Source organism: Mauremys mutica, chromosome 2 (assembly GCF_020497125.1).
Source record: "Mauremys mutica isolate MM-2020 ecotype Southern chromosome 2, ASM2049712v1, whole genome shotgun sequence".
Taxonomy (NCBI): Eukaryota; Metazoa; Chordata; order Testudines; family Geoemydidae; genus Mauremys; species Mauremys mutica.
Window position 1 is genome coordinate 35,744,691 of NC_059073.1, and position 14,352 is coordinate 35,759,042.

Genomic DNA, 14,352 nt, shown 5'->3' on the forward strand with positions numbered 1-14,352 from the left:
TCCATTTTGGTCAATTTGATGGTCATAGGATTTTTAAAATCATAAATTTCATTATTTCCGCTATTTAAATCTGAAATTTCTTGGTGTTGTAATTGCAGGGATCCTGACCCAAAAAGGAGTTGGGGAGGGGAGGGTCACAAGGTTATTGTAGGGAGGGGTGGCAGTACTGCTACCCTTACTTCTGCGCTGCTGCTGGCTTGGCAGCTGGAGAGTGGTGGCTGCTGGCTGGGAGCCTGTCTCTGAAGCCAGAGCCGCTGCCAGCAGCAACACAGAAGTAAGGATGGTCTGGTATGGTATTGCCACCTTTACTTCTGCGCTGCTTCCTGCAGAGCTGGGCCCTCAGTCAGCAGCCGCTACTCTCCGTTCACCCAGCACTGAAGGCATCAGCACAGAAGTAAGAGTGTCATGGTATGGTATTGCCACCCTTACCTCTGTGCAGCTGCTGGCAGGGCGCTGCCTTCAGAACTGGGTGCCTGGCCACCAGCCTCTGCTTTCCGGTCACTCAGTTCTGAAGGCAGTGCAGAAGTAAGGGTATCAATACCATGACTCCCCTAAAATAACCTGGTGACACCACTGCAACTCCCTTTTGGATCAGGACCCTCAATTTGAGAAATGCTGGTCTCCCCTATGTAATCTGTATAGTATCGGGTAAAAACACAAAAAAGACCAGATTGCACGGGGGAGACCAGATTTCATGGTCCGTGATACATTTTTCATGGCCATGAATTTGGTAGGGCCCTAGCTATCATATAGGAGATTGGGGAAGGTCTTGTTAATTAAGTTTAGTCTCCAGAAAGTGCGTTATAATTTCGTTTTAACCATTTGTTTCCAATGGTCTCACTCTTTTTCACTGGAATTTCTGTTCTTTGATAATAAACTTATTCTTGTTTACACTGTAACTACATCTAAGTGCTGTATGCTGAGTAAAACAATGATCCTGAGCTAACTCTACAAGCTGGTGCGTGTACTATTCCTTTGGGGATAGCGGAGCTACGAGGTCTGAGAGTGTTCCATGGAACAGGTCTGAGCACCCCAGAGGGACACTTGGAGGACTTCGGGGGTTGATGTGAGCCTTTCACAGTACAGAGAGAGCAAGGTCTGCCAAGACCTAGAAGGCAGACCTTGTGTTGCCAGAGAGCTGATCCACAACGGGCACACACAAAACTTCCTCACACTAAGGGAAGTGGTGTTGAGGTGTCGCACAACCCTGGAAAGTAGTACTGAATCTACTGAATCTGTAGTACTGAATATGAGATACCTGCCACATCTGCTCACTTCAGTTTTATAGTTAAGCTTTACCCTCCTCTAGCTACTAAACAAACGGAGCCATGGAAAAGTCAGCTCACAATGCTGAGGTCTAAATCTTGCTGAGTAGGATGTTTATAAAATATCAGCATAGGAGCATAAGCTTGTAAATAACCCTAATACCCTGCTCCTCCAAGGAAAAGCAAACCACAGACAGCTCCTATTGCTCAGTGATTTGTCGTTCTGTTGTAGTATATGTATGATTTTATTGGGACTAAGTGGGTTTATGGTGTGGTTTGTTAATAAAATGATCTGGCCAGCACTGTCTTTCCTGATTGAGGAAAACAGCATTCACTGGGTTTTTTTTAATTGACATAAGCCGTCTGTGAGCTTGGTGCTGCTGCTGCACTGATTCTGGGTGGCAGTTGAAAGCAAGCTCATAGATATCATGCACTGGAGTAATTTTTCTATCAACACAACCTCAGGGAAATTTATTTTGCTCTGCAAACAATTAAGCACAACTAGCAAAATAAGTCATCAGCATCTAGCCTAGTGAATGTAGACAGCACTAATTCCAGGCTTTTGGTTGTTGATATGAAACAAAGAAATGAACGTGAGCAAAGCCAGCACTTAGACTAAATTGCCCCAAAGCTCAGATATCCCTTGGTGAAGTAATATGCTAAAGAAAAATCAGGTAATTGATACTGTGATTGAACAACAGCACAAGGCATTGACATTTCTGTTTCCCTGGCATTAGGTATACTTTAAATTTTGTAGGACGTTTTAGTCTTGCCTCAATTTTTTTCAGTGTTGGTACCAGAGTATGAGAGGGTATGGTACCAAGGTGGGTGAGGTAATATCTTGTATTGGACCAATAAACCTCTGTTGGTGGAAGGTACAAGCTTTCAAGCTACACAGAGCTCTCCTTCAGGCCTAGGGAAGGAAGCAGAGAGTCTGAGCTAAATACAAGTTGGGACAAATTGTTGAGTAAAAGGGGTAAAGCTTGTTGGAGGTGACCACTTGAAAGGAAGTGGGCAATTGGGGGTTAGATTGTTATGCTTGATGTTAGCAATTAAGGATACCAGGCAGTGTGGTGTACTACAAATTATTGTAATGAGCCATAAAGCCAATGTCCTGGTTAAGCCCATAGTTTTTGCTGTCTAGCAGAATAATGAATTTAAGTTCCCAGGCTCACTTTTTGAAGCTGTTTAGCAGGTTTCTTTTTAGGACAAGTATTGAAAGATCAGACCTTATGAGAGCACTCTGTGAAAATGTTCACCCATGGATGATACAGCATTTTTGTCTTTTATCATTTTTCTGTGGCAGAGCAAGGAATTGAGCCCAGGTGTCTGGCTAGTTCATTAACCATTGGATCATCTGTCCCTTCTAAACATTTTGGAACTATTTCAAACCATGAAGGGGTAAAGTTTTCAGTGCAGTGCTTGGGGATTAGCAGCACCACATCCATTAACATTAATATAAAGCTAAGTGTGTAGCAAAATTGTGTCATGCTAAAATATACACCCAACTCTAGGTATACTGAGTAGTACCTTATTCTTCAAACAATCACAATTCTTACAGTTCACTGAGTCACAGTGAATTGTACCTCACTCTGCAATTAGTCTCATTGAAATTACTGGGGAAATTTGCAGCTTAAGGTACTAGTCAGCATGAGAAAGAGAACGGGATAAAATTGGGCCCTGTATGAGCAATGCCACCATGTGAATCCATACCTTCTTTTCGCCTTGCTCTCTCCCTTCACTCATCTTTCTGTCCCTTTCCCCCTCTCCTCTCTGTCTCTCTCTTCACTCTCTCCTCCTTTTCCCAGTTTAGATAATTTGTAATGAGTTTTGGTCAGTGACAGAACTTATGCCCTAGTGAAGATATGTTGAAATACTCTGGATTTCTTCATCTTACCTCTGAAACAACAAATGGATTGAGCCAAAACCCAAGACATTTGTGAGGTTTCTGTAACCTTCAATGTGTACATCACCGCAGAAGCCAATCCCAGCATTATTGTTACCTTTAGTGATATGACTGTTTGCTTTGACTATTTCAGGCTGTATCTAAAAGGACACACGGGAACAGCAGGAAAGCAGAGTAGCCTGATCTTACATGGAGCTGATTTCAGTACTAAAGATGCCGATAACGACAATTGCATGTGCAAATGTGCCCTCATGCTAACCGGAGGTAAGCACAGTCCCACGAAGGCATTCTATAAATTTTAATCCGCTGTGTATTTCTAAACTGACCATGATGAAGCAACTTGGGGGAGAGGGAAAGATGATGTGCAGTGCTGTGTAAAACTCCTTGTGAGGTTGTTATTATGGGCATTGTGGTTGTACCCCCAGTTCCCTGGCAGGTGCTGTAGAAACACAGAGCTTCACTCTGGCACCCAAAAGTTTACAGTATAATTTGAAACAAGCTGCAACAAGTGGTGGCAAACAATAGAGGGGAAAGGGGGAAGGAAAATGAGGGAAAGGGGGAAGGAGGTGAGAGTTTGTGGAAGGAAGAGGAGGAGAAGGAAGAGGTTACGGGTGTGGGGAAGGAGGGAGATCAGAAATGGGAGGGAGAGAGGGCTTTTTAGAGCTGAGAAGATGAGAAACAGAACAATTCAGGCAAGAGAGGAGATGGAGGGAAACAGAAGAAAAGAAAATGCTGAAGGTAAAGCCTATCAAGATATTAAGGCCTGGTTTACCCCCAAGTTTTGCACTGGTATAACTGTTTCAGTTTAGCGGTGTGATTTTTTAACTTAAATAGTGCTACTGATAGTGCTACTTAAATAGTACTACTGATACAACCCCTAGTAGGGACACAATCATAGTGGTATAAAGGTGACAAACTGCTTATTTCCCTTCCTGTACAGGAATATTTATACTGGTATACAGAATTTGGGGCAATGCAGACTGAAGCAGGAAGAATGCTCTCCTTTCCCAAGCAGCTGCCTCTGGGGAGCTAGTTATTTTGGCTTGCGTGGCAGGTCAGTCTTCCCTGCTAAGCATAGGCTATGTCTACCCTGGCACTTTTGTCTGTAAAACTTTTGTTGGTCAGGAGTGTGAGTACGTTTCACTGACAAAAGCGCCAGTGTGGACAGTGCTATGTTGGCAGGAGATGCTCTCCCACCGACATAGGTGCCGCCGCTCTTTGGGGGTGGTTTAATTATGCCAACAAGAGATCTCTCTCCCCTCAGCGTAGAGCAGCTAGACAGGAGGCCCTACAGCAGGGCAGCTGCAGCAGTACAGCTGTGCCACTGTAAGGTCCGTAGTGTAGACATAGCCTTCGTCTGCTGGTAGAGCTCTCATTCCACAGGGCTCTGAAAGACACAGGTATATTCCGCTGCATCAGGTCTGTAAATTAACTGAAAAAATCTCTCTATTGTCTAAGGGTATGTCTACACTACAAAATTAAGTTGACCTAAGTTACACTGGCATACCGCCACCACAGTAACTAAATTAAAGATACTTTTGAATGTCCACATTATGCTCCTTGTGTCAGCGGTGTGCATCCTCACCAAGAGCGACTTAACTGTCAGTGTGGTGCATCGTGGAACGGCTTCTGAAAGGCAGCAGTAGTAGTTAGATTGGTTGCAGCTACATTTTAGTGTGGACACTTACAGAGTTAGGTCGATGTATGCTGCCTTACATCAACCTACCTCTGTTGTGAAGTCCAGGGCTAAAAATATTGGAGAGGCAAATGAAAGGAGGGAGTAGGAAAGAGGTGAACTGCCAAACTCAGAGTAAAGTTCGAATAGGAAAAAAGCAAAGAAATGCAATTAGTCTTCAGGGATAATTTAATTTATTGTTTTATAAAAGAGTCAAGACCTTAAAATCACAAATTGTTTTTTCCCTTAATCTCTAAATATTTCACCCTGTTAAATTTCTCCTTACACATTCTACTGCATTTTCCCAATAACGTTGATTTTCTCAGTCTCTGACAAATATCAATTAAATCTTTCAAAACAAGAACATTCAATAGATTGATTCCAATTTTATGTCACAACAAAAGGGCAGAGTAAGAAAAGTGACCGTGACGACAGTTTGTTAAAAAAGCTCTCTGTCAAAAACTGGGGATTGAATATTGTCAAGCCCTCTGTTGTTTTTGGCAGCCCCACAGACAGCATTTTAATTATGAATTATATGAAATCTGCAGTTAGGTTTCTGACTATCTGGGGATCCTGTAACCTCTGTGAGATGAACCCAATATATTTGTGTCAGGAATAAAGACTGAAATAAACTGCAGACAAAGTTTGTGAGATGGTTGTAGTCAGGGCTGAAAATAAAGATTTAAAGAACACCCATGTGGCTCTCTCAGTGATCTCATTAGCTGCCACTTTCCATCTGGTCCACATCAAAAGTGTTATCCCAAAAAATACTGTGCAGCAGCCTCATCAGAAGAATGAATTCAGATGTCACCTGCTCTTAGGGGCTGTGCTATGTTTATTGACCCTACTTCAGGTTGATCTTGGGGGGCAGTGTTCAGAGGCATAAAATTGGAGTTAGGTACCCAACTCCCATTAATTTAAATAGACAGGTGGGGCCAGTTCCATAGAGAGATTTATTTGAGAGCCTAAGTCCAAAATTTAGATCCTCATACCCTCAATCAGATGCCCCCTAACTCTGTAGGCACCTAAATCCCTTAGGCTCCTACGTTTCCACTGATAAAGTCTCCTAGGCCCGTAAATGTCTGCCTGTCATTCCTGCAAGTACATATATTCAGAAGCTACATTAGAGCACATATGCTGGGTCAGGTCCCCGCACACAACACAGCTGGAAGAGGTGCTATTGCCCCCTTATGCTCTATAGCCCAGTGGTTAGAGCACTTACTCAGGAATTGGGAACTGTCAGTTCAAATCCCCATTCTACCTGGAGCAAGGACTTGACCCCAGCGTCTCCCACCTCTCAAGTGAAAGCCCTAGCCACTGAGCTGCGTGGCATTCTGAGGGTGGTACTCAATGTCTTTTATATGTGTGAGAAAGGACTGAGCTGGCTTTGTCGCCTAACTCCAGGAGCGGGTTCATGGCTCTGAATGGAGACAGGCACCCAAACTGAGACCACACCCCTCTCCTCAGCACTTCCTACTGGCTAGCTTAGGCAGGTCTCCACTCAGCATGCTGGCTTTTGTGAATCCAATTGGTAGGCTCCTCACTCTTTGTTTGCATTTTACAGAAAGCCTGTACACCTGACCCAGGGCTGTCAATGCTAGTAGGTGGCAGGGTGCCTAAAGTTTGGGGTCCCCAATGCTCTACCTAAGTCCCCTTTGTGGTTCTATCCCATGGATGCCTAACTACTCTTTGTCCCTTTGAAAATCTCTCCGAGTTTTTTTTTTGGAAGGTATAAAAAATGCAAGTGTTTCACACTTATTGAAGGTTACACATCTAAAACAATATTATGTGTTTCTAAAACATTTATAAAGCACTTATTGCCATAGTATGTAGGTTGATGTTTCTACTACAGGTCATTCTTTCTTATCCTCAAAGCCTTGTAACACAATTTCTTTACTACATAACATGTTACTACAACAAGGTAACCTAATATTATAGAGGCTTTTGTTGCAAAGCATACCATTGTTGTGATAACTGTAATCACTTCTCCCGTGTTCACATTATACCAACAGTTGGGGAAGAGAGCTTTCCAAAGTCTGATACAATTTCTCAGGACAATCAGCTGAAGGAAGGATAAAGTCCAAACATACTTTTTAGCATTATTCTAGAAGAAGCACAGCACTTTGCATGGCAAGATTCCTTAACAAATAACAATACATTGGCCTGGTGCTAATAGGAAACAGACACCTTCAAGGCTAGGTAGTAGAGGATAGGTAACTTTCAAGGAAAATACAGATGTCACAATTCCAAAGAGTGCATAAAGTTTGAGCCAACTCAGGAAGAGCATTAGAGGTTGCTGGAGGTAATAGGCCAGATCCTCAGCTGGTGCAATTCAGTGTAGCTTCCTTGGTCTGGCCTGCTGACTTCCAGAGGATACATCACATTCTCCAACCACCATCACACACCCATAAAAAATGGACTCTGCAACTCAGTGATTCCCCCAACCTTTTCATTCCATGGACTGCTTTGTAAGAGGGAGAGCTCAGATTTTGATTTTATTTCCTACCAACAAATTTCTTCTCTACAGGCACAGAGATGTTCACACTTTCTCCGCTTTTATCCATATCCTACATTATAGTCTTGCTGATACTGTGCTTTACTGAAATCATAAAAACTGTCCTGCTCCTCTAAGTCCGGTATAACAGAAAGGTCCAAATCTGGTATAAGAGTAAGTTTACCGTCTGTCTTTCAAATGGTAAGCAAAATAGGATTCAATATTTTAGGTTAGGGCAGGGGTCGGCAACCTTTCAGAAGTGGTGTGCCAAGTCTTCATTTATTCACTCTAAATTAAGGTTTCGTGTGCCGGTAATACATTTTAACGTTTTTAGAAGGTCTCTTTCTATAAGTCTATAATATATAACTAAACTATTGTTGTATGTAAAGTAAATAAGGTTTTTAAAATGTTTAAGAAGTTTCATTTAAAATTAAATTAAAATGCAGAGGCCAGGACCTGGGCAGTGTGAGTACCATTGAAAATCAGCTCATGTACCGCCTTTGGCACACGTGCCATAGGTTGCCTACCCTGGGGTTAGGGTTTCACTCTCCTGTAGGTGCTCTGCTGCTGAGCTCAAATTCTATGGGTACAAACACAACATACAAGGAACCAGAAAGAGACATTGGATTTTCAAAGGAACCATTCGTCCAACAAGGCCACTCACAGACTCTCCCCAAATAAGCCACATTTCGAGTCTGACAGATCAGACGTGAACGCTGCATGTTGTGTTTGATGGACATGAGCTTGCATTCACAGGGTTCAGGAAGGAGAAGGGGATAAAAAGTGTCTAGCCACCAAGTGCCCACACTTCAGAAAGCCATTCCCAGAGTCTGTGAAGAATAAAGCAGCCAAGAGAAGCCCCCACTCTGGAACATAATGGCCATGATAAACACCCAATATACTACAGAATTACTGTATATCTGGTGAATTGATGGGCAGTAGCTAATGGACAATTGGTTTGGGCCATAGTTTCAAACAAGCCTCAACACTCTTACACATTTGTGCATGGAAAGAAACCACGTAATTAGGAAGGCCATTTCCTCAGCAGCTACATGCAAATGCCACCACCATCACCCCTTTGGGTTGTTTTTTTTGTTTTGTTTTGTTTGCTTTCATGACAGATTTTAAACATACAAAATGTGTGAGTGTGATTTCAGAGAAATGTGACCAATAAGAGAGTCATCCCAGTGTTCACACAGGCAGCAGTTACATTTTTAGGCTGTTTTTACAAGACTGTTTAGCGATGATCTCTCACACACCCTCAGAACACAGGTAAGGCAGTAGAACAGTAGAAATCTCCAAAACAAGGGTGAATGTATCTGAAGTATTCAAAATAGATTTAATTTTTTTTAATAAAAATTAGTTGGTTTCAAATTTCACAGCTTTTCACTGGAAGTAACAACATCATTTAAAAAACACAGAACGCCACAAAACATGTTGCAGAAGAGCAGCTGCCCACAGTGGGGATCAATGTTTATGTCTTTAGATGATTTTAAAACAATGTAGTAATATGTTTTCTAACTCATACTTTGTTTAGACAGTTGCTAAGTAAGGTTGCTTGACATTTCCCATACAAATGAAATTATTAGAGATGGTTTAACCTAAAAAAATTAGGAAGCTCTTTTCAGTTGACATAAGCAACTACAAGTCTTGATACTTACAGAAACATGTACAAACTGTCTATAATTTTGAACACAACCTTTCTTAACCTTCTGAGAGCCTCTTCCCCTCTAGTGCACTCAAGGCTTGCTTTTCCTACCTTTTTGCCTACTTCTCCTCTTCATGACTCACTCCAATGGCTGACCTGACGAACCCAGGCATCACTGTAGACAGTACAGTGAAAATCTCTGCTCAGTGTGCAGCAGCCATAAAAAAAATCAAACAAAATGTTAGAATCTATGAGATACTGAATAACACGGACATATCATAATGCCGTAATACAGACCAATACTATGCCCTCAGCGGGAATATGGAACCCTCTATCTCAAAAAGAATATAGCAGGAGAGGGACAGTTCACGGATGGATGATGAAAATGAATAGGAGCACGGAAAAGGCGAGAACCAGAAATTATTGGGACTGTTGACCTATGGCAGGAGATTACTAAGATGAATAATGAATAGTATAAAGAAGGTAGATCGGGCACTACTGTTCACCCATCTCATAACACAAGAACAAGGGACAATCAATGAAATTGAAAGGTAGCCAATTTAGAAGTGATAAAAGGAAATTATATTCCTACACAAGTAGTCTGTGAAACTCATTGCCACATGATATCCATGAGGCCAAGTGTTTCCTGGAATTCAAAGAAAGATTTGATATTTAAATGGATAATAAGAATATCCAGCATTGTTGTAGTATATTAAAAATAAACAAGATCTTTCAAGCTTCAGGCATAAAACAACCTCTATTGGGGGTTAAGAGGATTGACCTGGGTCTGTCTATCCCATACCTGCAGGGTTTCTTCCTCTGAAACGTCTGGTATTGGTATAGACAGGCTATTAGATGAGCTGGACCATTGGTCTGACCCAGCATGGCAATTCCTATGTCTTCTTTTGCAGCTATCTGGGAAGCCTGCACTTCACTCTTCCTTCCCTTCTTCCCTCACAACTCTTCAAAAAAGCCACTCTCGCCATTCCACCCTCTACCCTAACACACAACCATGCTGAAAATCTGGTCTGTTGCCCAACATCACCTCTGCTGAATTCAAAGTAGAGAACTCTGATGTTAGAGGCTTTGGGGACACTTGCGGGGGCTTGTAGAGCGATATGGGAAGAGGCTCCTCAAAAATTGTGAACAGGGATGGGGAGAAATTAAAAAACGAAAAGAGGGAAAATAAAAACACGTTAGTGTACTAATGAGAAACCTCTCTAAAAAAGCCTACATATAATCATACTTGGAAGCATGTGGTATGATAAAGAGTACTACTAAAAATATTAAAGGGGGAATTAGTCTTAAGAAAAGAAAACTTTGATGGAATATTTCACAACTCCCCCCATAACACCTCCCAGTACTTTTTTTATTAGTATCATTTCAGAATTTTATTTTCTTTGGGCAGCATTTGTAGGACACCACTGAATGCAAACTCACAGATCAAGTCCTACCTTCCTGCTGTTCTTGTTCCTGTAAAATGAAATGGTAACTAATGCAGCTTACCATGTCTGTATTGTGATACCATAAACGGAATCCAGCTGCATCTGTGTTCCAACTTTTAAACATGAGTGTTAGGTTTTCTCTGTTCAGCTTTGTCTTAAGTTTCTACACGATCATGCTGTAGTTACAGTACATCAGTTGTACAGCTTTCTCCTTCTTTGGTTATTAGCCCCGTAGGTATAACTTTGTAATCAAAGAGAGGTCAAATGTATCAAAATAAAAGTTTGCCAGAATTTATCTGGCATAAATCCTCCCCCCCAAGATTTGATTATGAAGTGTTACTTGTGGAAAAAAAACACCTCACTGAGTAGTATCCAAAATCTAAGAAATTACTTTACAAGACTAAAAACATAAATAACATAGTCTGAATGCAAAGGGTAGAGTAAACATTGAATGTGTATACTACTCACTGTCACTGTTGTATCCAGTGGTTTAAAGCCCCCAAAACAATGGATTATTATAATCAGATATAACAGCAGAATCTGCTGACACAGGAGGAAGTATGCACTGCAAAAAAAGATCTCGGTTTTTGAATTCCAGCTCAAGAGTGGGACTCCCATTGGACTGGGAATAATGAACACTAAACATTAAAAAGCTCCATCTTTGTTTGCAAGACATGGAATTGTTCCAGAGTCAAAGAAACCTCACGTCACTGAACTAAATATGTGCACTGCTCAATCATTATCTGGTCCTGGTAGAATTCTGCTGGTGCTGCTTGAAACAGGTTCACAGATGTTTCTGAGGAGTCAATGACTTCTGAATAGAAAGGGGACAAGGTGATTACCCAATTGAAAAAGGAAAAGATCCAGGTTTTATTTTTATCGGGCTAGCAGTGGAACTTTATAAGCTAATTTGACTTGGAACAAATGCTGCCTCTCCCGTGCCGTGCCGCCCCCCACCCCCATGTGGATGAAAGGCACTTACATTGAGGATTCACACCCCAGGGATGCTGCTCACCTTTGTTCTAACTATGCAAGACCCACTCCACAAACAGGGAATCCAGCTGCCAAGGCTTTGACAGCCATGGAGAGGGGGCCTCCTCGCTCTGCAGCCTGAAGGGGGGGATTCATTCCTTCTTCTCCCTCAATTTTAGCTGAGCATCTTTGTAGGTAAATGCCTAGGTAAATGGCCAGTAGGTAAAATCTTGACCCTGGCTAAGTCAATGCCAAAACTTTCACTGTCTTCAGTGGAGCCAGGATTTTCAGTGTTGCCAATTCTTGTGATATCTGGTGTTTTTCTTAAGGCCTAGCCCCTCTACTTATGAGAATATCAGTTTAATTTTTTTTAAGTTGTAGTAAGTTTTTAGCGCTATGGTTGTGGTGAAAAGCTGGAAAATGAGAACTCTTAAGGTTAAAAAAACAGAAGAAAAATAAAAGTGTCCCAAATTTATATTTTTTAAACTCTCATGATTTTTAAGCCAATCTCATTATTTTGGGATGTCTGACACATGATTTTTGAACAACCTCAGGTTGGCAATACTGTAATTCACAAAAAACACAACTTCAGAACCATCTCCTTGTGCATATAAACTAGTATGAGTGACCATGGATTTCCAACCAGTGTTAGCCTTCTAATCCTTTGCTTGTCCATTCAATTGTTTGTAACCACCACCTGTTGCATCTTCTTTTAAATTAGACTGTAAGTTCTTTGGGAGAGAGACTGTCTCTTACTCTGTGTCTCTACAGTCCAGAACAATGGGCTTCTGCGTATTACCATACTATAAATAAATAATAACAACGTAGTCCAATTGATAGGATGTATGCAGGCTCTACTATTTGATTTCTTATGATAACATTATATTGCCTAAATTGGGTTGATTATACTACATTGTGTTTTTCCAGACCCAGTAATCTGCTTGTTTTGACAAACTGATGAACAAGAAGTTATATTTTTGTGATATTTAAATGGAAAAAAGATCCACTAATCCTTGCTCCTCTTTCTTTTGAGCACTTACTTGTAAATCTTCCATTCCACATTTTGAAAGTAAAATTTTACTTTCTATTAAGTCAAGCATTCATACTATCTACATGATAAGAATTACACTTATCCAATCAGAGAACAGAAACTAATCATATGACTCATTTGACCAATTAAAACTAAGCAACACAGCTTGACATGCATACCATAGATTTAACAAATTAATGACAGGTTTTGCTGAATGCTTTCAAATGAATAAATTTGAGAAAAAAATCACAAGAGGTAAAATTATACATTATGAAGTATTAATTTGACTACTGTACTTACATCAGTTGTGAGAGGTGGAAATTAAAGTACTATATTAACATGTAATCCAATTTATTTTATCCATAGTTATTTTGTTCCATCACATCAGCTATATTATGCCATCTGTCATACTATGCATACTCAGTGCACAACTCAACGTGCATTCTCTTGAACACAAAATAACCCAACACAGCGATAAAACAAAACCCTTGCCCTACTAACGACATTTACAGGAGCCACAAATTGGCAATCAGTTAAAGCTGATTTCAGTGGAAATGCTTTGTTAACTGGCAGTTTAATTCCTTGTTTTTAATTGTTTCAGGCTGGTGGTTTGATGCCTGCGGCCCTTCCAATCTGAATGGAATGTTCTATACTGCTGGACAAAACCATGGAAAACTAAATGGGATAAAGTGGCACTACTTCAAAGGCCCCAGCTATTCCTTACGTTCAACAACTATGATGATTCGGCCATTAGACTTTTAAATGGACTCAGCAGTGGACACAGAAACAAAACACAATATCACTCTTATCTGAAGAACTTCTTGTGTAACCTTCAGAATTAAAAGGCTGGGGGCTTCATGAAAGCAACAGGTAGGAGCTACACAAAGTTGCTCCACTGTCACTTCATAGCCTGCAAAAACTCTACACAAGTCAGCCCATATGCTGATGACATTGGGACGGCTTGGCCTATGAGAAAGTGGCTGTAATGATTTTCCAGTGGAGGAGAAGAAGTGAAATTTGTGTTCCTGTTACCGTGACTGAATCTAGTGTCTGTCGGCAGATGTCTTTTCCTTTGTGTAAAAGATGCAAAAATATACTGGATGATACTGAAGAACAGAAGCAAATCTACCATAATCTATTGAGAAGAATAGTTTTCAGCAGTGAAATGGCATCACATCTATGCAAAAGTATTACAGATAAGCTTTTATTAATGTATATCTTAAATTATCCAAAATGACCACTCCAATCATTGTCTTTCTTAAGTGAACTGAAGTTAGACAGATGGAGTTCTCTTAAACCCAGAATCAAATAGTGTATGCTAGAGTTATTTTTCATTCAGCCCTTTTCAAATGTAAAACATGTTCCTGATAAACATACTGAGTCACAGTGCATGAAGAATGATAAGGATAATATGCAGAAAATCGTCAATTGCTCAGCACTGTTAGGGCAAAGTAAGTGTAGGTAATCCAGATAATTGGCATAATTCTTGAGCTAGGATTTATAGCGTGATAACAAAAGTAACCATGTTTTTTCCCCTGCATTATGGACAGTCTGAATGTCACATTGAAAAATTGGAGGAAAGTTTAAAGAATGTGAAATATATCATGAAGAAATATGTTATTTTGCATATACGATTTCCTTACAAAGTACACAGGAAAGCAGAGTGTTAGGGTGTATAAAAATGGCATAAACATGTAGTTTACCTGGATGGATTCATTTTAAAATATCTTTGCATGTGCACACTTTAGCATTAATTATTTTAAATTGTTATTAGATCTTCATTTCTTCACTATATTATTTCACCTATTTTGTGAATAACTGAAGCAAGCCAGCTTTGCACTCTGCTTCGGCTATTACTATAAAAAGTATTCATCACAACATTATAGAAAATAAAGGAATAATTATAATTATGAATTG

At 40.5% G+C, this 14,352-nt stretch overlaps 1 protein-coding gene across 4 annotated transcripts in view; it reads left to right on the top strand.

The window, feature by feature from the left end:
* ANGPT1 (angiopoietin 1) overlaps positions 1 to 13,969 on the top strand; it is a 205,666-nt gene extending 191,697 nt beyond the window's left edge. For all 4 annotated transcript variants that reach the window (XM_045002753.1, XM_045002754.1, XM_045002757.1 and 1 more), the window contains exons 8-9: positions 3,305 to 3,435; positions 13,037 to 13,969. In XM_045002753.1, the coding sequence (XP_044858688.1) occupies positions 3,305 to 3,435; positions 13,037 to 13,197 (292 nt within the window). In that variant the 3' untranslated portion in view covers positions 13,198 to 13,969. The remainder of the gene's footprint in view (positions 1 to 3,304; positions 3,436 to 13,036) is intronic.
* Positions 13,970 to 14,352: the final 383 nt, after the last annotated feature.